Source organism: Pezoporus flaviventris, unplaced genomic scaffold (genome assembly GCF_033815535.1).
Source record: "Pezoporus flaviventris isolate CSIRO_AGI_PZ_B2104156 unplaced genomic scaffold, CSIRO_AGI_Pfla_v1 ptg000029l, whole genome shotgun sequence".
NCBI classification, from domain to species: Eukaryota; Metazoa; Chordata; class Aves; order Psittaciformes; family Psittacidae; genus Pezoporus; species Pezoporus flaviventris.
Window position 1 is genome coordinate 14,430,202 of NW_026892577.1, and position 25,245 is coordinate 14,455,446.

At 35.6% G+C, this 25,245-nt stretch overlaps 1 protein-coding gene across 1 annotated transcript in view; it reads right to left on the reverse strand.

Annotated features, from left to right (window-relative positions):
• Nucleotides 1–3,536: 3,536 nt before the first annotated feature.
• Nucleotides 3,537–25,245, reverse strand: part of HECTD2 (HECT domain E3 ubiquitin protein ligase 2) — a 41,125-nt gene continuing 19,416 nt past the window's right edge. Inside the window, exons 11-22 of the mRNA XM_061459178.1 lie at nt 23,986–24,109; nt 21,597–21,693; nt 20,601–20,708; nt 18,261–18,393; nt 13,950–14,038; nt 12,843–13,001; nt 12,340–12,414; nt 11,257–11,344; nt 10,891–10,997; nt 9,259–9,374; nt 8,486–8,629; nt 3,537–6,119 (exon numbers count right to left, since the gene is read on the reverse strand). Coding sequence (XP_061315162.1) covers nt 5,999–6,119; nt 8,486–8,629; nt 9,259–9,374; nt 10,891–10,997; nt 11,257–11,344; nt 12,340–12,414; nt 12,843–13,001; nt 13,950–14,038; nt 18,261–18,393; nt 20,601–20,708; nt 21,597–21,693; nt 23,986–24,109 — 1,361 coding nt within the window. The 3' untranslated portion in view covers nt 3,537–5,998. The remainder of the gene's footprint in view (nt 6,120–8,485; nt 8,630–9,258; nt 9,375–10,890; nt 10,998–11,256; nt 11,345–12,339; nt 12,415–12,842; nt 13,002–13,949; nt 14,039–18,260; nt 18,394–20,600; nt 20,709–21,596; nt 21,694–23,985; nt 24,110–25,245) is intronic.

The following is a 25,245-nucleotide window of genomic DNA, read 5'->3' on the forward strand; positions in this document are numbered from 1 at the left end:
AACAGGACAAAACCAAACATCCCCAAGGCAATTCAAACACAGCTTGGTTGTAATACCTTAGGAGATTTCAGCCCCTGTCTGGCAACTAACAGAGCAAAGTAAGAAAATATTAACTTGGATCCTCTTCACAGATTTTCAGTAAAAAGTCTGGCTACTGGAACAAGAGTTTTCATCTTCCAGAATGTGCCATTTGGGGCAATAGCTTAATGGATTCCAACCAATATGCATAAATAGGATATTGACTAGATTCTGAATCCTAAAACAAAACCACCCAAAACAGAAAGAGATGAGGTTGTTTATATGCAACAGGAACAAATGTTATATTATTACTTCAAAAGCTGCAGTTTGAATGAATACCAAGTGCTTTCAGTGCTTGGGAAAGCTTTTCTTTCATTGTAAAAGAAATTCTAACATTGCCAGAAATTTTAGAATTCTGAAGGAAAAGTGATGCAGAACATTTTATTGATTTAAATTGAAAAATGCAGTAAGCACTCTACAGTGATGCACACAGGAAAATGTTACAGTTTACTCCAGTTTTAGCTTTCTCTTACATGGTAATTGAACTAAAGAAAAATAATTTCAGTTCTTAAAGTCTCTAAGATATTAATCACTAGAAAAAGAATTAAACTTCACCAGTTAAGGGAATTAGATTTCTGCAACTCAGAAGCAATTTAAAAGAACTACTGTATAAGAAAGTAGATTTTCCTTTTGCAACTGACCGAATCTTTGCTATGTTCATCTCCGTTTTACATAGGTCACATTTATTTGTCATGATTAATTTATTATTCTATGAATGAAGTGAAACATTTAAGAATTAATATGATGCATTTAGTATCACAGAACATGTTTTTGTCAGAGAATTTTAAAATCTGAGTAGGATACTCCTCCACCTTGGAATCCAGAAAGATCTGGGCAAAGATCCCTCTATAAAGCAGATGAGTGAGATGACAAAATAAAGTGCCTTCTCTGCTCACTGTGGCATATTACTGGCCCATCTACGAATTCCTTTCTACTAATCGAGGCCAACTATTAGCCCTGCCAAACAGTATACATGCTGCCACCACAGTCCTTGAAAGTAAGGTGAGGTTACTTAAAAATCACCAGAAGGCAACCAAAGCCAAGACCCACAGGTCTGAGTTTAAATCAGACTTTTCAAAATGACTGTGCTTTGGCTACTTCATATCTAGCTAGATTGATCTTCCAGTGGACAAAACACAGTTCTTGCCTCCTGCAGTACTGCTGCTGACACAAAATGAATAGCAAAATAAATGAATATTCTATCTTTCTGCTAGAGCAAAGAGACTGAATGTACATTGAGTAAACCCACTCACTGACAAGGTGAGTTGGAATAATTTACACATGGCTATGAATAGCTCTGCTCTGATAATGCCTTGTCTCATGCCTACAGAGACCAGCAGAGCCTGGATTGCTATTATCCATAGTGTGGTAGCCACCAGAGATGCTAGTGTAAAGATATTAAGGACTCCGTGAGAACAGATGCATTTCTCACGATTTATATGAAAGCATGCTATACAGTTAAAACACCATATAAACACAAAGCCCATAAATTAAACCTGACCATTATACATCTACATAATCTAGGACAACTCTCATGGGAAAAAAACATTGTATGAAAAAGTCTGTTCATCATTCTACACATACAAAATCATAAAAGTTGATACCAAAGAGAAATATGGTAAATGAAACCTTGCTGTGGTAGAACATAAAACTCCTGAAACATGCAGTAAACCCATTCATCTATCTATCCTATTCTTACTCATATAGATGTTATTTAACATTAGTACTGCAGAAGAGTTCGGAAATGAACTTATGTTAGGTGCTGCCTGACTTACATGAATTTCTCCTAGCCTTTCAGAGTTTAATGTGCAAGTACTCTATCAGGTCCTCAGTGACAAAATCTCTCCATCTTCTTTGACCTCAAGAGTTCTTTCTATATGCAGTTTGTTGAAAAAGCTATTTTTGAATCAAATATCCATCATACAGTTATGAATGCACTAACAATACCAAACTATATTAACCCTTGCCATACCTGTTCCCCTGTTACAGAAAGCTATTGAGATTTAAAGACTTTAATAAGAATTTAATTAACAATTTGAAAGGTGCAGTTCTTTGAAGGCCCATTTTTTTGCTGATTAATTTAACAACAAAATCCCACCAGATTATGAATTAGAACATTTCTAACACAAGAAAAATAGCTGTGGTAGTTGAAATCATCGTGTTACCATTTTCCTAGACAGTGTGAACGCTTAAAAATGCAAGCAACTTCAACAACAAATGCAACAGCACAGATCCTTCAGCAAAACAAGTCCAAACAGAATTGAAAATTACTTGATCCAAATGAAAACGAGATCTTCTTCAGAGAGAACTAGGTGTTCTAGAAGGTAAAACACATGCTCTCACAGTCAGTCAGTCAGGACACGGAAACAGAAGCTTTGAGGGACCTTTAATCAGTTTTTTCAGGGAACAGTCCTGAAAGAATATGATATACCAGAACTATGAAAAGTAACAACAGTTATAGCATTTCCTTTTGGAAGAAGTCAAGCAGTACCACCACCAACTACAACTACAGAGAAGAAACTTCACCACTTCTGGCCAAAATAATCAATTTCAAATTTAAGCCCCAGCCATCCGATCCCTAGACAGAACAGGATAAAGCAGTCTAGGTTTTATAACCTCTTTCTAATTATCAGTCTTGAGGCTATTGACTGTTTAGAGATCAGTAACAATAAGCCTCCTCTTCCTGAGGCTTCGGCAGAGTCTCTGTTTGACAATAGCAAGACATTAGGGAAGCCTTCATGGAAAAAGGAAACATTTTTAAAACCTAAAGATAAAACGAACTGCTTCTCCCTCCTCCATATCCATTTGCTAGAAGGCAATTTGTATTTACTGATTTTGTGAATATGCTATTATTTGTGATATACAAACTGTCTCCTCTAAGGACAGACTGGCATCTAATTAAGTGGTTTCAATCCTCATCTTTGCTGCCATCTGTAGGTAACGTGGAGTGGTACAAAGGAGACAAGAAGCAAGTTTTAACCTGGCCAGGTATCAGTCCTGTGATCAGGACCTGTGTCCATAAGAAAGCATGGTGCTCCTGTTACCTGTCCCTCCCGATGTTAGTGTTAAAATTAGTCAGAAAAAGAGAAAACATTTAAGAACTTGGCTTTGTTTCCCCTTGTACCTCAAAGAAACTTTGCAACTGAAGAAATAAAAAAATAAAGAAGAAAAATCAAGCTGAGGATCCATGCTATTTTACAGCACTGTTACACCATGGTATGCAGTTTTGACTATAGTAGTGTCTAGACGTGGTAGTAGTTTTGAGTATAAATATGGACTATAAATATTACTGGGAGTATGTCTGGTAGCTGAAACTATCTTTTTCAGTGGGATATGCAATATTTTAGCAAAACCGTTACTGTAAAGAAAACTCTGCATAAGAAAGATAAGACAAAAGCAAATAAGTTGATCTTGTTTTTAAATCCATTATGATGAATTATGGAAGTCTGAAATTAAACAAGTGAGGCCAGAAATTTAAATATTTTATTTAATGACTGCACAAATCTAATACATAAAAATAGATACTTAGTAATGAACAAGTTTATACAAACCAGATTTCTTTTGTACGGTACAAAACAATGATGGAGATAAAAAAAGATTTGCTGGATTACAGGGCAAGACAAGAACAGCAAAACATCATTGAATAAAAGTTTTAAAATGATCAGAGCTTATTTCATAAATACAGTGCAATGCTTTCATTTAACAAATACAAAATTTACTATTTAATTTATCAACATCAGGAAATATATAAAATGTCATTGAATGACAATCTTATTTAAAAACTGATGCGAATACAATAGCCTTTTTAGAATTCTGAGGTAATATTACACAGTAAACCAAAAAAGCTTCCATAAATAAAACTAAACCCAAGGAAAAGTGCAATTCAGTGAAAATAAGATAAAAGCTTTATTTTAACAATAATAGATAAATAGTTATTAAAAGTGGGCTTATGCCATAAAAAAATATTTTGGCTAATTTGCCATGTTTTCAGATAAACTGTATAGCTATTTATTCATAAGCCAAACGCCCATGAAACCAATTCTACAGAGAGGGGAAGGAGGGCATGCCTTTGTTTCCAGATTTCTTACCTACTTGCACATTTCGCTATTAAAAATTTAACACTGCTTGAAGCCATTTAGTTCGTTCAGTGCAATGGTGAAAGATTCATTTATTTCTTAATATCTGACATCCGATGAATCAAAATTTACTAAAAAAATCTACATTTGGGAAACCAATATAAGATGCACAAGTGCAAAGTGCTGCTTTTAACACCCTCCATGCTAACCTAGTTTTCTTCCAGGCTAAAGTCAATGGAAGCTTTCAGATCAGTTTCAAGGAGAGCACAATGAATACAATGACAAATATTTTAAAATATCCTACTATTTATCTCTGCTTTAATAAAACAGTAAAATCACCAGTACCTTCTCTATGAAAAAGAATAAAATTTACATTTAGCTATTGCAGAAAATCCACAATGGCTTTGAAAATATGAATTAGGAAGATTAATTTGTTCATCATATATAAATATGTTGGTTATATGCAAATAATACAGAAAGGGAAAACAAGAATAATAAGATATTTTACTCTTATTGCAAATAAGTAATTGAGTATAGACTCCACAAGATACTTAAGCATCCATACCCCAGAAGGTCAATGTGGATAGCTGACAGATGCCAAAGTGTCTTGAATGATCCGGGCCTCATTCAGCTAAAAGAAAAATCTATAGAACACACAGCAGCTATTCATATTTAAGAAAGTACTGTACTGCATGCTGATAAATTCTTTCCATTTAATGAATAAAACCCAGACTTATAATTACATCTGCATTTTAGAACCAGTTTTTTTCCCAGCTCCTAATCACTAACTCAGAGCAGGCACACCAAGAATTCTTTTCATGTAGCTTGTGCAGTGAAAACCACAAAACATTGTCTTTAAATGCTGGCCTTCAAGTTAGTGAAAGCTTCAACATTCTTCAGAAATGTTATTGTACTCACTTTTGTCACAGCTTACTTAAGACTTTTAAGAAAGTTGCTGGAAAAAAAAAGATAGCATGATATACTTTCAGTTTTCCATGTGCTGTAGATTTAATTCTTTTCCTGAAATATTTCACCATATGTAGAATGTATTTTAAATATCTAGTTCCGTTTACTATAACGCTACAGTAGATCTGGTTAGTTTGCTGTCAAAGAATGAACACACAAGCTGCTTAACACCTGTAGTTTGAATCTGAATCCCCTCAAACTGAAAAAAGTTTTCACTTTTAACACTCTTGTACAGCCAAGTGTAAAAGCTGAATATAGAACATCCAAAACCTCTTATTTATAAAAAAATGATTTTTTAGCAGTAAATGGCACTATCAAAACCCTATTTTTTTCACAGGCAGTTATTTACATGCTTCTTAGATAGCCTGTTTTGTTGAGAAGGAAAACCAGAATATTAAAACTGCATACATTTTATAAAGACTAAAATTCCTACTTGCCTTTGTGAAAATATGGCTACATGCTGTATGTTGTATTTTTTCTTATTATTCATGTTAATTGAAAACATTCTACCACTGGGATTAGCTAATAAAGAAATATTCTGTATACTATATCCCAGTAGGATACCTGCAATATAAAGCAATTATGATTAATGATAAAGTGCTATTAAATAAAACCAGAAATAAACTATAACTTAGAAATTGTCTTAGGTTTCGTTTATCAAATTGACTAGCTTTTTGTACAAAGAAAGCTACTTTCTGTGACAAAGCAAGCAGTAAATGTATTGCCATTCAGGAAAAAAATACACTTCATATTTAATTAAAAGAAAAAATCTACACTAGGTAAGACTGGCACAGTATCAAGAGACATAACAAAAAGCTTAAAGGCACAATCAGAAGAGTGAATGCTACATAAAAATGCTGTTCTTGAAGTATTTCATTTTATTCTAGACCAAACCCCTCTGCATTTGAAATTCCAATGATCAACTTTTGCTTCAGTTCCTTCTTGTTCTTGTAAGGAGGGAGACAAAGCTGGTTGAAGCAGGTATGGGCCACAGGTAACCTAAGATCATTAAAACAAGCCCCAATAAAATAGATATCATAATAATACAACAGTAGCAGAACACTGCCAACTGCCTACATGTTTTCAGTTAAACATTACTTAAATAAGAAGCCCTGTAAAAGGGAACATTTATCCTCATGTTGTTGGTTCAAGTTCTGTTGAACACAAATAACACTGCTGGTGGCCATATGCATCTCAAGTGAATTTGTTTGCCTGGAACTGCCTGCCTTTCTTTTTTTTGTAAGTCAGCAACATCTTCTTCAAGGTTTTGGAAACTTCTGGTACCACATGACTTCAAAATCAGTTTTTTCTCCAAACACAAAATCTGAGTATAATCAGAACCCACAACATGAAGAAAGAAGGTGGGTCCTGCATTAGGAATAAAGGCACCTAGATGAAACAAGGATATGAAACTCCAAGTTCAGGTTGGTAAAACACTTCCCTACAGACACATGCCTCAGTGCAAAGTACTGAGGAGCTGATTAAAGCCCTGGAAAAACAACAGTTCATAAATTTTCATCTTAGCCATACCAACACCTTCAGCTGTGAGTTTTTTCTGAGAGCTGAGTTTGGATATATATTGCAGATACCTCTTAGGATTGCCTTACAAACACTAGAAACTACACTCACTTGAATGGATTAGTTTGACGAGAACTGTTCTTCACTAGCAGAAGCATTTGTTTTGCCATCAGTATGAGATGCCACTAACATCCTGCTTCATAGCTACAGGCAATAACCTATGTGATCTTTTTGTCCTTTATATTCTCAAGTGACATACAGGACAACACTGAGGATATAGACTTGTCGTTGTCCTACAACTGATTACTTGTGGGGAGAGAGGAGAAAGACAGTAGCTGGATCTCAACCTGAGATTTGGAATTAACCCAACACTGAACAATTTCTAAAACTTGGACACTTAAAACTTTTTAGTAGGTGACTCAAAAGCTCTCTACTTCTGTTTTCATTAAAGCTCTTAAATCTTTTGAATGGCAGCATCTTGGCCTTTGGTCATTAGCAGATATTCTTGAAAGCGGGTGGAATTCCCGCAGATTTGGATACCCAATCTACTTCCCCCCTCCTCGCCCCTTAAACAAGCAAGCAAAAATCTACTATCAGACTGGAGTCACGTGCTTCAGAATTTGGAAAACTGAGAAACTGGATATTCATTTGGCAATTCTTATTGCTGTTATATTACTTGATCCTACTGTGCGAGCAATGCAATGCCAACATGTCTACATTCATCCCTGCACAGGCAGTCTGACTGCAACAATTATCTTGCAAAATACAGACCCTACATGATTTTAAAATGCATGCTAGTTCAAAACACTCTTTCCCATTTTTAAGAAAAAGAACAATTTACAGGAGAATGGACTTAACAGATTCAATGTTGGTTGATTTTTCTTTACTTTTCATTAGATATTAATGTTCCTTTAACATGTTACTGGAACCAGTTATTAGCTCATTGAATAAAGCATTAGAAATACCACAGTAATGAGATAAATCAAATTTAAAAACAACCCCAAAATTTATTTTGTTTATGCATTTAATTCAGCTCTCCACATAAAACCCAACAAAATTTTGTCTAAAAATATAGTTCCATTTAAGTATTTTGATTACCCTAAATGTTTGAGAACTCTAGGTAAAGCCAGTAATTACTGCTTAGCAGCAATTACTGCTTAGCAGTGGGCTTTTCTATACAGCTTTCCAAATTATTTAAACTGACTTTCTAGAATCTTGAGAAGGAAAACAGTAGCTGGGACATACATAGAATTTCTTGAGTCAATTCAATACAAAATAAAACACTACCAGAAACATGAGAACTTGGCACGAACAATTAAACCTTCACAACAAAATTACAAGGCTACTTTGATGCTGTTTCTTTGGAGCAACCTGTGTATCAGGCGTATACTTCCTCAGCAGAGACCCTAAAGAAATGCTACAACTTCTAAGCCATATGTGTTAAAACTCTTCTTTAGACCATCAAGAAGGAATGCAAGCATTTTCTGCAGCTTCGGGGGCTACTATACATAGTGATAGACTTGAATTCAGAAAAATTCATGGTGATTCACAGTATATTTCCATTAGCTCAGCAGTCACGTTAGAAATAATAAAAGAAGGAATCTCTACAAATAAAGAATTCCCAGCCTCAAATGTGAACACTGACTGAAGAATCAATATTGTAATAGATGGTCACCTGCAGAATTTATGCAATCAATAATAACATTCTGAAGACAAACTAAAGAAGTCCATGCAGTTTCTTCCTTATATATTAGCTTCCTGCTCTTTAAAAAACACATTCAAGAGCAATAAGGGTTCTCAGGAAATAATGTAACAAAAAATATTTAAACATCCAGAAAATTACTTACCAATTAGTGGATGTTTCACTCTTTGAAATCTTGAAATTCAAGTCAGCCATTCCTCCCACAGGTACTCTATCACTTCCAGTAGCAAAATGTAGCAGCTTCTTTTGAAGGTCAAGAGAAAATCCAAGCACTACATCCCAAAAGTATCTATGTTCAGGGCAGAGGGAGAAGAAAATGGTGTAAGATGCAATATCATGACAAAACACTATGAGGATAATACAACCACAAGTACTACATGATGAATGTCACTTACTGAGAACTTATTATAATATATAGGACATCAGTATTATACTAAAATGTAAGGTTAAATGAATCCCTAGGGACTGGACAAGTAAAATGTTTTAAAAATTCTGGAATGTTTTCTTGTCAAACGATGCCCAAGCCTGTTTTTCTATAAAAATACAAATGCCTTCTACTAACTAATACAAGCACCCTTAGTATTAAATAGACTTGGAAGAGAACAAGCATTTTTAGAAGTCTGAGTTTTATTTCTGTTATCCAGACTTCACTATGCAGGATTTAAAGCTACTCTTTTCAAACTGTCTCCATTTCAATCTCATTATAGCCTTTTAAAGGTATCCAGCAACACATTATGCCATGAAGGATCCAACTCTTCCTACTTGCAGATAATTTAATTGTGTCTTTGTCTTATTTGGAAATAGCTTATAAAACTTCAATCATTCTCAGATTATTCTTGCGGAGATTATTCCCAACCTAGTCTACCATTCTATGATGTTTTTAAACTCAGTAATTATAAAGAAAAAAATTAAGCCTACCGTATAGTGAGATCAGTTTTTTGGTAGCCCTCATATTGGGTACTCCTCTGTAAAGCAGACATATCCAGTTCAGGACTGCCACAGACAAGAATTTCAACCTCTTCTGGACGAAGTAACTGCCAGAATTAATTTATTTTTTTTTAAATGAGAAATGATTCTACTAGATTCAGATACTAGACCTCATAGCAGCCTTCCAGTACCTGAAGGGGGCCTATAGAGATGCTGGAGAGGGACACTTCATTATGGACTGTAGTGACAGGACAAGGGGTAACAGGTTAAAACTTAAAACAGGGGAAGTTTAGATTGGTTATAAGGAGGAAATTCTTTCCTGAAAGGGTAGTGAGGCACTGGAATAGGTTGCCAAGGGAGGTTATGAATGCTCCGTCCCTGGCGGTGTTCAAGACCAGGTCGGACAAAGCCTTAGGTGAGATGGTTTAGTGTGAGGTGTCCCTGGCCATGGCAGGGGGGTTGGAACTAGATGATCTAAAGGTCCTTTCCAACCCTAATCATTCTATGATTCTATGATTCAGTTTTTCTTTTTGCATTACAGAAAAAAATAATCTCATTCAATATAAATCTGTAACATAAACTTTTACAGAAAAATTAATTCCTTGGTACTTTCAAGAATCTTACTACTGTATATAGTAAAAAGCAAATTACTGGATAACATAATATTTTAATACATTTCTTTTTTTCCTCACTGTTTCATTCTAACCTTTATCACACTGACTCAATTGCTATATGATTAGATGACAAATGGGTCAGGAAGAAAATTAAGTTTGTACACATATGGAATGCAGATGGAGAGTCTTGATCTCAATTTCAGCTACAACTCCCATTCCATTTACACTGAAAAGTCCCAGTGTAGGTTGCTTAATAGTGGTGGTTGACAGAACTTGACTTTTAGTTGTACACACTGCTGCGCAGAGCAAACACACATAACAATAAACTGTGTTTAACAACTGCTAAAGGTACACCTGCAGAATCTATTTATTCATTTATTACAACATCGTTAAATTGCATGGGAACACATAATGGCACTTCAGTGGATATTCATTCTCCTTCCAGAACCTTCCCTGCAGTTAGTCCCATTTCACTTTGCTGAAAGTGTGTCATATGCAGCTAATTTCACAGGAATGAAGCAAATCTCATGGAAATTGCAATTTTCTTTCTCTTCTTACTGTACAGGGCATGATGTAAATTACAGAAGGCATTCCAACCACCAAACAGAACTGAATACAGAAGAATGTTTAATCTCAACCTCACTGTGTGCTCTGCCTGCAAAAAATAATATGCTTTTTCAGAGGAGTCACTTAAGAGCACAGACACAGTTGCTCTGCTGTTTATAACTGTAGGGAATACAGAGAATCCTTGTAAACATGCACATGAAGTGTCTGTGAATGCATACTAATAAATCTAACCTGTGGAGCTTTATTTATCTGCTTTCAATGGAACACTATGGAGAACAGCTGGATTACCTGCTTAATTTCTTCTGTTTATGTTGAATTAATGAACTACGTTGATTAATCAAAATTATTCATGAATCCTAAAATTATCCAGTGTAATTTGTGTGATTTAGATGTCATTGTCACATATTTGAAGTAGAAAAGTTACATTTAATTTTATTCTTACCAGTAATGCATATGAAGCACAGACACTATGAAATCCGTAATAGAAAGCTGCAAATTGTTTGTAGATTGATTTGTTGATAAGAAAATCAACATAGAGCTGCACATACTCTAAAAAAGAAAAAACATTTTATTTTGTTTTACAATATAATAATTTTCAATAATCATTTGTTGTGCTCTCTCAAATTATACTGCATTAAGAAAAATGGATACATTTCATTTTAGTTACTACAAAATTGGTAGGCATACCAGAAAGGGCCTACAGTAATTTCATTTTCACACTTTGTTAAAGAAAACCTAGGCTTATAAGAAGGAAAGAAGGACAAACTTAAACCTGACAAATATGTGTAATTAATATGTACTGAAGTACCTTTCCTATTCTGATTTGTGACTGGGATTTTATCTCCATTTGGCTTTAAGTTGTAAGATTTTATAACACCAAATTCTTCCTGAAAAACCTGGAGAAAAAGAGGAGGCAAGTTCAATACTGGAAAATACATTTGTATACCCACAAATTACAAAGCTTGTATTTATTATTTCATGTATTTCCTCCACCTCTCTCTTTAGCACAAGCTGTAATTCTGGGGGTTGTGGGGTTTTTAAAAGTTAAATATTACAATTTTCAAAAATTGCTCAAGAAATTGGTATTCAAAGTAGAAAAACTGACCCTGTTACACAGTGCCATATCAAACCAGCCTGCAGGCTCTGGAGCCACAGAGTTTTTAACAGAAAAGAACAATTTTGAAGCATCACATACAATTAAGAAGGTACTTGTTGCACTGCAGCTCACCTAGGAACTCAAAAGTACCCACTTAAAAATTCTCATATGGTCTGATAATAATGTAATTCAAAGCCGAGGTAAAAAAAAGGTCAGTACTAGTCCAATAAACATTCACTAACCAGCAGGAAATTTTACTAACTGGTATGTGTTCTAAAACAATGAATAAATGAAAAAGGCTTTCTTGATTGAAGTAGCAGTTAGACATACAGGTCAGGCAAAATTACTGTAATTTGAACAAGCTATTGTTCAAGGCAGATTTCCAGGAAAAAAGTATGTAAAAAAACCAGAGTAAGCTTTGGCTAGCATCTCAGTTCGGGAAAGGAGTTGTTTTGCAGCCAAATAATTCCACAGACAAGGTCATCAACTGCAAGGCAATTTCAGATCAAGCAAAGAGCTGGAAAAGCACCAGCAGCTGGCCATGTGACCCTGGCAGTCAGCACTCAGATCAACCTGCACTGCCAGGGGACAACAGCTTAAAGCCTCTAAAGGGAACCAGCACCTATATGCCTTGATGCTCCAGGACTAGACTAGTCCTGAAGCAAGCTTTAACGTCCATGCAATTATATTCCAAACAATCAGCAATCACAGAGTCGCAGGCCACTCCACTGCAGAAACATTGGTAAAAATTACTGACCGAGTTTGAGAATCACTTATAATTGTGTATTTAATGACCTGAAAGGTTGAGTAGAAGTCCTCTTCAACATTGCCCTCATAGGATAGGAGTTCACTTAGTCCATGAGCCAGCTCCTACAACATGAATAAAAACTCTTCAGTAAATCTACAAAACTAAGTAATGCACTTTGCAAGGATGTGCCAGAATCACTACTTTATACAGAAAGGATTTTGGGAAAAGCTGTATATTCAAAACATGTACACAAATAAAATTCACTGCTTAATTCATGTATTTGTTTATTTTTATTTAAGTACAAACTCACACTTTTACTATGGAAAATGTACCTAGAATACTTGTATCATATTTTGGTATTCTAACTTCAAGCAGATCAACAAAAATTCTGCTATGCTAGAAAACATGAAGGATTTCAGAAGAAAAGGCAACTATCAGCCTGCACTGGAAAAAAAAGATGTTTTCAAACAGATTATAATTCAAACATTGAATACAAATAAAACAGGTTTCAAATCAGTAATTTTTAGCCTCTTAAAAAGATTATACTTACAGGCATAATCTGAAACAGGTCATCTAATGTGACAGCACAGATGCCTACAAGTGTGTTATGATCACAGGGAACAATGGGAGGACTCAGTAATTTCTTGTAACAGCAAGGTGGAAAACGAATATCCAAAGTGATGCTATTATACACAGCAAGTCCCATAAGCTATACAAGTGAAACGTTAAGGGCAAACTCCACACATCTTTATTATAGTTAATATTTTAATGAACTTGGAAAAATATTTTAAGATTTTACTTAGCATACTCTAATACACGCTAAACAGAAGGAATTGCATTTATATTTGTTTATGACTGATAATTCTAAATGCAGTTCTGTACTATAATTAAGTAGTTGTTGAAGTGGTCAAATGATGCACATTGACAGAACACTTGATAATCTTTTTCATAATATTCTATACAAGCATTTCCAGAATAAATTATTCAAAGTATTGTTATGAAAAAGGTTTTTAAGCAGAACTTCAGATATCTATTTTTTATCCCAAAATTCTAGAGAGAGCTCAATATAGTATGTTTATGAAAATAAATCTAAAAGCATAAAGACAAACCCGCACTGGCACTACAGCTCACCAGCTAGCACATTTAAGTGTACTCATGAAACAAATCTGAAATTATACCAAAAAATTATACTAGCTTCTGACTAGAAGAGAATAGTTCAGTTGGAAGAGACCTACAATGATCACTTGGTCCAACTACGATCAGTAAAGCTGGGACACCACCATCTCATCTTGATGTAGTTATAATAATATCATCAATCATTTGTGTCTGAGAACTTAATATATGAGTGCAACAGAAAACCTATGAAATAAACTTGCTTTCAAAATAACACATGGCTTCCATTCAGTTACAAAAAAAAGAGGTGTAAGTACATACATCTTAATTTTCTGACTGTAAAATGTACCATGTACCCACATACCACCATTTGCTTCCTATTTTTAGTTCACTTGCTTCTATGACATTCTTTTTATACATTTAAAATGGAACACACTTGTATATACAAAACTGAATGAGATTTAATTGATGCCTTATTTCTCCCCTGCACCAAGTCATTTAACGACTGTGTGCTTAGTACTGTTTAGCACACATAAAAGGATACAGCTCCAACCAGTCTGAATTCAGAATAGTTATCACACTTAAAGCTGCTGAACCAATGGCAGTGTGAGTCCTTGTGGTAGGTGAACATGCCTGCAGAACAGGAACAGTGGTCTTTACAGAGCCTGAGCTTCCATAAAAAGTCATACAAAACCTCACCTTTCTCAAACAAGCAACTTTAAGAGCGCTTCTAGGAGCACCCTTATCTCCACACCTTGTTCTGAGCCCATCTTCCCACCCACATCAGGAGCCTGCAGGTGCTTGGGTAAGAACCATGAAGCATAGTGCCAAGACACCAAAGCAGGCTCAAGCCCTTCAGCCCTTTGGGGTGAAAGAAACCAAAGTTCTTCAGTGCCTCCAGTCGTGGATATTCTGCACTGTCTCTGTGCAATCCGTTTCTTCACTGTACTTCATCATCAGGGCAGCCAGAAATGTTAACTGCCTAACCAAAAATTTTCTTGCTGCAATGTAAACCATTTCTTCTTCCCTTTCTGGGTCAATAGCAGATGACAGTCTTTAAAAATGCTGGCTGGAGCACCATAGCACAAATACCATAAGATTTACCTTCTTAGAATAGAAAGCTCTAAAAGGTTTATGTTATACATACACTAGCAGCAAAGGGGTATGTTTCATATTTTCTGTCAAAAAATATCAGAGAAGTAAAAAAAAAAAATTACAAAAAATCAAAACACAAATACCCTAGAAAAGCCACTCACTGGTCTAAATGACAAGCTACATCTTATTGAAATCATCACTATAGACTAGTTTGACTGCTGTTTGTGGACCATTCTGTTTTAAAGAGTGATAGAAAGTAAAAACCTATGTAATGAAACCACATACCAGCTTTCCGATGCCTAGATGTACTGGTCAGAGAAGCAAGAAACACTAGTTAAGTGAGCACTAACAGTGAAATTAACTTCAGAAGTGCAGTATATTGGATAAAATGTGATAAAGTGGTTTTAATTTGTTGGGACTGAATGGCACAACAGTTTATTATTGTTTCCACAGTCAGTGTACAAACCAAAGCACTGAACAGCTCTAAGAACATATTGTAAGCAGTAGCTCACTGCATCTGTGTTTGAAGATGAAGTTGGGGAAAAATATTTAAATGAAAAATAAAACTCCTTTGGATTAAAAAAAAAGAAAAAAGAATAAAAATCCAACTGATGACTCAAGGACATCTAGGTCTTATGAAAATTTACAGGTAAAACTCTGCCTTCATATTCCCTCCTCCGCTACTCTCCTGAACTTCATCTTTTGAACTTTAGCTCAAAAAGGTGCTCATCATAAAAGCTTTAGACAATGCCTTTACGAGAAGCAACAAAACAGTTCCATATAAGGAAGAGCAAGGTTCACATATACTGAAAGATGGCAGTGATGCTGGAACAAAACAGATCTCATATACCACTTATTAATTGTCCACACTGAGACGAAGAAAGCACTGTAACAAACAGGAGGGCAGACAAGTGAGTTAATTGGGAGTTCTTTAATTTTAGGAGTTATATCTGCAGCTAACCTGCAAAGGATAATAACAGCGATGTTTTTCTATGGTTTTCCTTCCAAGCTTCTGACATACATTATTTGCAACTTAAACATTAAAGACAGCAGAGTATACAGTCCTTTTCCAAGGCACGAGAACATTTCTGAACTCCTCCTACACTTGGCTGATAGATGTATCAATGAAAGAATTTACACTTTAAACAAGGAAGTCTGCCGGAGCAGGTGAAAAAAAATAATTACTCACAAGCGTTTCCAAACTCATCAGTTGCCAAGCTCTGTTGACAACACGTTTTTACTAACAGAAATGTAAAACTTACAAAATGCTTTCTCCAGGATAAATTATTTCCTATAAAGGTTATCACCAATGTCATTTCTCCACACAGCAACCTTTTTACTAGAAAAAGGGTTATAGGCAAAGAATGACCTCAGCAGATTTGAGGATACATTTATGACTTAAAGCTCTGGACCTTTAAAAGGAGTCCTATAAACAACAGAGTACCATGCATTCAAGGGACATGAACACTTCCAGCAAAGACAGACAAGCTCTTGCATTCTGCCAATGACTATCAGCTGTTATGCTGAAGTCCCTGGAAATCAATGCTTCTAATTTAAGAGACAGCCTGGAAGTACTTTAACCCATTATAACATCAGTAATTTCTCCATGCACAGCTAAGGAAAGCTGACTCATTTGAGAAATATTAGAGTGGGGAAAAAGCCCTGACCCAAATCCATCTAGAGCAATATAAAACAAGAAGATTGAACTGCTGATTTGTGAATGCTAATTCATGTCTTCCCATCTCCTACCTACTCAGAAAACCCTTTTTTTTTTTTTTTTCATTATGGGCTCACAGGTCCTGGTAACAGCAGAGGCAGGCTATTTCATTCTGTCTCACATCAGCCTATACCATCCTTGTACCTGACTGAAGGTCCTTTCTCTTCTGAGAGCATCTCAGACCACTTTTAAGAATACTGGCTATACAGATACCCCAAGCAGAATACATCACATCAAAGGTTAAACCTCTACCGATACTAATCACAGAAATAGTGCTAGAACTTGCAGACTACCAGTGCAAATGGAAACCATTGATACATGGGAAGCCAGAGTCAGCAGTTTACCAGAACTGAGCACAGAAACAGCATCCAACTGTAGCTACTTACAAAAACAAGGAAAACTAGCAATATGAAGACAGTTGAGGGCAATGTAAAAACAGAAAATGTAGTATGAGAAGAAAGAGGCAAGGATGGCAGTGGCATACAAATAATTTTGGTCTTATCTCCACTTCAAAATTTGATAAACCATTGTGTTGCTTTTGGCTGGGATAGAGTTAATTTTCTTCATGGTAGCTAGCGTGAGGCCATGTCTTGTATCTGTGCTGAAAACAGTGTTTAGTTTAGTTACTGCTGAGCAGTGCTTACAGGGTCTAAGTCTTTTCTGCTCCTCACACCACCCCACAGTGAGTAGGCTGGGGGTGCACAAGAAGCTGGGAGAGGACAGAGTCAGGACAGCTGGCCTCAACTGACAAAGGGATATTTGATGCCATATAATGTCTTCTCAGCATATAAAGCTGGGGGAAGTAGGAGGAAGGGGAAGGTTTTCAGAGTGATGGTATTTTGTTTTCCCAAGTAACCTTTACATGTGATGGAGTTTTGCTTTTCTGGGGATTGCTGAGCACCTGCCTGATGACTGGAAGTATGAATGAATTCCTTGTGTTGCTTTGCTTGCATGCATGGCTTTTGCTTTACTTATTAAATGGTCTTTATCTCAACCCACAAGTTTTCTCACTTTTACACTTGTGATTCTCTCCCCCATCCCACTGGGAAGGGGGGGGGCAGTGAGTGAGTGGCTGTGTGGGGCTTCGTTTCTGGATGAGGTTAAACCATGACAACCATCTATTTCAAAGGCTGCTGTATGTCTCTTCCTATTTTGGAACAAGAACATCATATTCCAATTGCAACCAGACAACATATTAAGCTAAATGGAATAAGCTTATTTTTAAATCCTAACATATGAATTTACACATATATTCTAGAATATTTCCAAGGGCAGACAATTGTCAGTGATTCAGTGGCTTGCATTTTGCTTATCCTTTTTAGCTTGTTATTAGGTCTAGCAATTCACTAAAACTCATAGAAAACTTTAATAAATTTTCTATTCAGAAGAGATATGGAAACAACCCTTTCAAAGTCCTGATTCCATCTGAATTAAACAGATTAAAATTATCCTTGACCTACTCCATGAAATTATGTCCTTCTCACATTTGCCCAAAGGTAAATCAAGATCCTGCCTCTGATAGAGATAGAAACACTGTAACCACACATATATTTGGGAAAAACTTCAAGGAAAAATCTACTGCTAGTCTCAAATCCCCCTGCTTCATATCCAATATTCTTACTAGCCTAGGGACACTAATAAACAATGAACACTGGAGCTTCTGATTTCTGAAACAAGGTTTAACATGACTAAAGTTTTGAAGAGCTGAATCCTAATTCTAAACCCTTCAATTGATCAGAAATTTGTCCACCCTCTAATTTTGCCATAACACTGAAGCAAAATCTCACTTTTTCAGCAATGCTTGAGCCTCCTTGTCCAAAGCCAGCATCTTCAAAGCTCTTCAAAGACTTTCCAGTCTCTTCTACCTTCCTCTATGCTAAAACTTCTTGTCTATATGCAATTCTAACTTGCCTGCTTGGTTTTCTCATAAATTAATAACAGGTCTGCTTAATACCAAATTAATGAAGAATTCTTATCCATCACTGTTTTTTTTTTAAATTAAAAAATATTTTCATGTGGCATTTTAGAACATGTATGACTCACCATAATCTGGATGAAAAATCTGGCGAATCAGAAGAAGAAACCATTCTTTTGTCAGGCCACCCATATCAAGACCAGCCTCCCCTACAAATGTGACTTTCAACTTCTTTTTCAGATCTGCTCTCTTCCTTGCTAGCTATTGCAAAATAGGTAGGGAAGAAGAAAAAGGACATTTAACTTATTATCACTACCTGTAGCCATAGAGAATGTATCTTTGTCTCTACCACTCTCACTTTGTTTAAACTAGTAATTGGCATCATCTCCTACTAATAGGTCTAAACTGTATTAAAACAATGACTGAACTGCAGAAGCAAGATAATCATGTGGACTGGAGCACCTCCCGTATGAAGACAGGCTGAGGAAGTTGGGGCTGGTCAGCCTGGAGAAGAGAAGGCTGTGTGGAGACCTCATAGCAGCCTTCCAGTATCTGAAGGGGGCCTATAGGGATGCTGGGGAGGGACTCTTCATTAGGGACCATAGTGACAGGACAAGGGGTAACGGGTTGAAACTTAAACAGGGGAAGTTTAGGTTGGATACAAGAAGGAAATTCTTTCCTCTTAGGGTGGTGAGGCACTGGAATGGGTTGCCCAGGGAGGTTGTGAATGCTCCATCCCTGGCAGTGTTCAAGGCCAGGTTGGACGAGGCCTTGGGTGATATGGTTTAGCATAAGGTGTCCCTGCCCATGGCAGGGGGGTTGGAACCAAATGATCTTAAGGTCCTTTCCAACCCTAACGATTCTATGATTCTATGACTACTTGATATCATGAACTACCTTGCACATGGTGCTGCTCTCCAGGTTTCAAAAGAATGATGTGCAAGCAGACTTAATAAGCTACTAGATGCAGAAGACATTCTGCCAGGAAGAAATGATAGATTAAAAAAAAAATTAAGAAAATTAGACAACTTTTGGAGATATTTAGAAATAAGGAGCAATCTAAAACTTTCAATATTTGGACAGCCTTACTTTCAGCTTAAGATACCTGACAGCAAGTTTGGGAAATACGTAAAAATAAAACTGTTTTTTAGACAATGGTACCAAGTTCTTTTCATTTCTTTATCCCAAGATACTGGATTACAACCAGGTGTGCAAAAGACCTGCAATGAAATAGATTATAGCCTTTCACAATTAGCAGTGATCCTTCAGATCAAGTCCCTACAAGTTTTTTCTCTAAACCACTAATTACTATCCAGCTCTACAGAAAGTGTTTACATCAGTCAGGACGATGCATGTGCTAAAATAATTTCTATATTAGTAGCTCAAGAAAATCCCTGTTCAACAAATTTTATGACACAGGTATTTGTATTACCTGTCATAAGCTATTTATTAGCTGAAGTCATTTTCCTTTGCAATTTTTTTTTTTTAAATTTGAAATACAAATAAGACATCTTTCCCCATCTTCCATTCTCCACACTTTTGAGAATATGGATAATATAATGCATTCTTACACATCCCCAAGATGGGCAAAGGAAGTATCAAAAATAAGTATGAGAATATTTTGGCTATCAAAGCTCTTAAAGTGGCTCCTGGTAATTCCAGTGGGGTAAAAAAAAAAACCACAATGCCCAAGAGAAAGCAGTATTACCACTTATATTTCTTCTAACTTTGAAGAGGAGGCCAAAATAGGCTTTAATCTAGGAATTTATGTTTTCTAAAGATTAGCAATCAGAACTTGTTCGGGTCTTGTTTTTGCCACCTGGACTTATTTTTCAATACCATCAGGCTGGTTTTAAGTGTTGTGAAAGAGTAGAGCACTAGATTTTATTATGTAATGTTAATTAGCAAGATTCAGTGGATACTGAAGAACTGCCTACTTTAATGGACACATCTGTTTCATTTCTAAAAAAGGAAAAAAATTACATGAAGAATGTGAGGAATTAGTTAAAATCAAGATAAGAACTTAAGAAAGCCTAAAATAATTCTTTTAGGACAGAGAAGTTTGTGAAAAGAATAAAAATGCTCCAAAAACTGGAACAGAACTAAGTCATTAGTGATTAGTCACTATTCCTGCTTCTATCATGGAACCAAGTCCTACATCACCTAATAATAATTCACTGTGCTCTTAAAACAAAAATTGCAAACACAGACTGCATGGCATGCAAACATGTATGTTTATTATGGGCTTCGCTATGGAGCATTGTGAGAGTGCAAATAAAGTTAATGTCTGACCCAATTTATTCTGTGGCACTGCTATTGTGACAGTGATGCAGTTCTTTTTATTTAGCATTATATAGTCATATTCCCAATCTCTTAGCGCAGAAAGATTTAAATATGACTTATCAAACTGAAATCCAAGTGCAACAGCTATTCTGCAGCAACACACCATTTAATTACATTTTTGTTACCTCATCAAGTGAATCACTAACAAGGTGCGTCCTCCTCACTTTCACATTTAGGAACAACATGTTCATGTCAGGTTTCTGTCTGCGAGATACTTTATCCACAAGGCTTTGCTATTTGAATGAAGAAGAAATGTCACACATGCAGTACCTTCTTTTATAAGCCAAAGTGCTGCACTTCTTAAATGTAAAAAGGCCTGAGTATCTTGCATAAAAGACATTATCCTAATATGCTAGCTGCTTCAGTACGTTCTAAGAGATGGAGAGCAATTTCTTTTCTAGTATTTATACCATATTTGAACTAACTTATCGGGAAGTTTAACAAGAACATGGCAACTGTACAGCCACCTATAAAACTCCACAAAGTTAAAAATATACCCATAGGACTTCAGAGACTGGCATGTGCTTTAATTAGCTATTCACAAAACACATCCACCAAGACAGGAATGATGCCACAGGTGGTGGTGCTACATTCAGCACCAAGGAAAGCAGTATCACCTAGCACCTGAACAAAATGACCACTGAAAGAGGCAGACAGTGTCTCCTTCAAAACAGAAGAGGCTGGCCAGAAGCAATACCTCTTCTATGACTTGTGGACATAGTGTTACATCTTGGTTTGCCATGACAACATATCTTCATGGAATTATATAGGTAACAGTCCAAAATTCTCATGGAATTTCTCTTCCTTAATTATCCTGTTAATTTAAGATGCTAGAACATTATGCTGGTTTCTCAAAAAAAAAAAAAGAAGAAAAAGTAATTACAGTCATTTTCTCCACAGCACTGGCATTTAGAAATATCCTGAAACTGAGAACATTAAAATAAAAAAGCCTGAGAGAATCCAGCATGGACAGTTATAGACTGGTAAAATTGCTCAAGTTCTTTTTCAGGGTAGTCCAAAATTCTAGAAGTTGTGATGAAAGGCTGTATGTAATATCAATCTAACAAAAACTTATAAAATACCAATTGGATGAGACAAACATTTATCACTAAATGACTTACCCGTGCAATACTTATCATCTGTTGTTCTGAGTCCCTTTGAATAATAACTTTTTTTGCCGCTATAGAAATAATAAACGGGTATTGACAGAAAGAAAACCTAACAAGAGAAAAGAAGATAGAGTATTTCCTTTTTTTTTGCATCTAGCATATTATTTACTTTTTAAGAGTACAGGAGTGAATCGTTGCATTATGGTTCCCGAACTACTTCCCTCCACTGTTAGTAATTTGCAAATAGCTCCTGGGTTTTTTTGCATTGCATACATAACTCAGTAGAACAAACTTATCGGTAAATACTACTAGAAATTGTATTCGGTATTAATACTTATTCTCTATAAAGCTCTTTCTTATTGTTTATCATTATCAACAGACCTAATAAAAAGTCACCTGCTTTAAATACTAAATTTTAATTGCTACACTGAATTAAAGAAAATTATATTATGTTATTAAATACAAGAAAAGCAGCTATCTCGGTGCAGCATGTTTAGGTACTGAGTAGAAATAATGTTGGTTTGGCTTATTTACTGCAGAACTGACTTTCAAAGGAATCGATTTTCCACAGGTTCTTTAGATTTAACTTGAAGTTACAGCCATCTAGGGCTTCTAAAATATCAGATCCCACATTCCACTGCAATCGAATAATACAAATAAATTTCAAAAACTGTAGAAATCACCAAGGTAAAAAATTTTTTTTTATTGGTTATTTTGGTAAGTTGTTTGATTTTGGTGATTCAGCTCATGCATCACCTAGCAGAAGTTCATACTGAAATACACAGAGCTTCAGACTCTGTGTGTGCGTCTTAAATCCAAACTGCATGTGCACCCTGAATCCTACCTGTTAGAAGCTCTGGATTCAGATGTTGCTAGGAAAGAAAGGAAAATGAGCAAAATATTCTCATTTGGTCTCCTGGATATCCTAATCCAATCCAAAATGTTTTACCAAGGAGTGTTAACATAGTTTGAATAATTATGTATTTCAAAATATTTCATGTGGAAGGTAAACCAGGACTTGCTCCTAACTTGACCTTCTTAGTTCTAAGCATATAGACTTGACTGTGATTCTTTGCTGGTTTGTTGTTTTGTCTGTTTTTTTTTTTTAATGGAATGACACAGAGTTAAAAGATGTTAAAATTAGAATGAAGTGTGGCTGCAACAAAGTAAAAGAATTAAATTTACTTTAAGAATAATACAGCTAGTCTGCATTTCAGCTACTCCAGAAATTATGTACCAAGCAAATTTTGTTTTGACATATATTGAATTCCCAGTGTCCCAGCTAACTGAAAAGAACTGGAGCAGGTGGAAATCTTGCAGCCCTTTTGTAAGTTTGGATGTGGGTGCCAAAACAGCCAGATGGTGCCAGTGGAAAAAAAAAAAAAAGTAAATCTGAAGCTCAGCAGTATCCAGATTCCAATACTTGTACTGAGACTATGCAAAACCTACTGAACATTTACTGCTATCATGTGTCATGGGGTTTGATGGGGCCTTTTTTTGCCTTCTTTTCCATTTATTTGTTTTTAATTCCTTCCCAAGCAGAATATCAGGTATCAGACAGAAACCTAGCCTACAATACCTGCTTTAGTGGAGCAAATAATGTGAAGTTTTCCTCAACTGCTGCTGAAGACAAGGAAAACTGCACATGGAATAAGCAAAAAGCTACATTTGGGTGGCTGTTGTCTTATATTAGCTTACTGAAAAGTCTTGAAATATGAGGAATTTTAATTGATCTTGTGATTCAAGCTGTAAAGACTGAGTGATACATACTAATATGCTAAAAGATACAGCTATACAAAACATTTTTATTAAGAAAATGTCACTGAGATTTTAAATTTTAGCAGTAAAATGAAATGCCTGTTTCTCTAGATGTTTCTAAATCACACTGCTGGCTGCCTTTTACAAGAAGAGAAATACCTTTGTAAGCTTTGAGTCTGTAAAGATTTAACTTGTATGTTATCTTCATGTAACAGAAATAGTGCTATTGATTTTAGTGGAGCAAATAGGATTGGAGCCACATATATACAGATAGAGACATTTTCATCATTAAGTAGTAAGTATGCACACACCACTTTCTATGAACATTTGAGGCTATATTTTTGTAGTAAGACACAATTAGAAGTCTATGCCAGTAAATAATAAACTCATATTATCATCTATATTTCACATCTTTTCTCCAGTTTGCAAAGTCAGAATGAGATCTATTGCATGCAGTCTTGCATCCATGCAATACCAAGTATATCAAGTAGCAGCTATACAATGTTTTTCCAATAAAATACAGTATTTAATGTGGTTATATATACACACTACATACATGCTATAAGATAGATATACATGATATACATAGTGTAGATACAGTGCTTTGAAATACTAATTAACAAGAAACAACCACTTATTTTACCTGTGAGAATTTCCGTAACATTGCCAGTTATGATATTCTTCCATAAGATCAATATGATCAAGTGTAGAATTGTAGAAATCCGTATATGAAATAATAGGAGGACTGATCAGACAATTTGCAGCATCTACAAAGAAAACACAAAAGTCTTTTAAAATACTGCCTGGATTCAGCACATTTGTTGTCTAGGTATCCTGGGCACCCATGCCCTCAGAAACTTTAAGCCAAGTCGGATACTAATAACTTTGTCTCAGTCTTACCTGCAGGTTAACAAGTGTAACATGACATCACACTAACTGTTGTGGAAAACAATACCTAGTTCAGCCCATTTATGATAAGAGAACGTCCATTTGATGCTTAATGACACAAGCTAAGTTAAGGTTTCATGCATAGAGTTCTTTTTTGCTGAAATCGATGAAAAAACAGTTTGATAGATGGATTTCTTAATTATTGTTGTTTAATTTTAAACTTAGCTATGGATACAACATCTACATGCTTTTCAGGTAACAATTATCTCTTTGAGTTTGATGCCTGTTTGTAAAAGAGATGGAAAGAGAGTGGCATAAAACATAGTATTCAAAGATACACCTATTTCCTCAGGTAACTACTATACCATCTAGCCTCACCAATACAAAAATGACCATATCAAAACCAATTCACATTTAAGCTGCCTATCTCATTATTTAATATTCGTATAACAACATGTGTTTCATTCACACAATGTCAAATATCTAATAAGTTTTCTGTAAATCCACTTAAACATGATTAATTTTTGATCAGTCAGAAAGTAATGTATTTTGAATTACTAAATATTTCTTTTCCCAGAAATATGGAACTACAAACTCTTTCACAGATGACTAGACGACACATGTTTTTTTTCAGATACAGGTGAGCTTTATCTAAGCTGTCACTCTGGACAGGCAGGACTGTGCAGAATGCTTTTAAGCAGTTTTAAGTTGACAGTGAAATGAAAATGTCCTCACTCCAATCTTAATTTTCACTTGGTGGTTTCATCTTCTCTTAGAGAGAAGAAAATGTTTTTACCTCTAAAGAAAAGCGGACTGACCTTAAGCCTTTCATCTCCATAGCAAATGCTCTAATCACTAAGCTGTTTGGGATGAGTGGAGAAGGGTTGCATTTGCAATTGTCGTATTTTCTGTGTTCTATGGTTGAACTGGACAAGGATTTACTTTTTCTAAGCTGTAGTTTTGGACATATGCACTGCCAAGCTTCTCTTGGATGCCAAATATTTCTGTGGGGCTA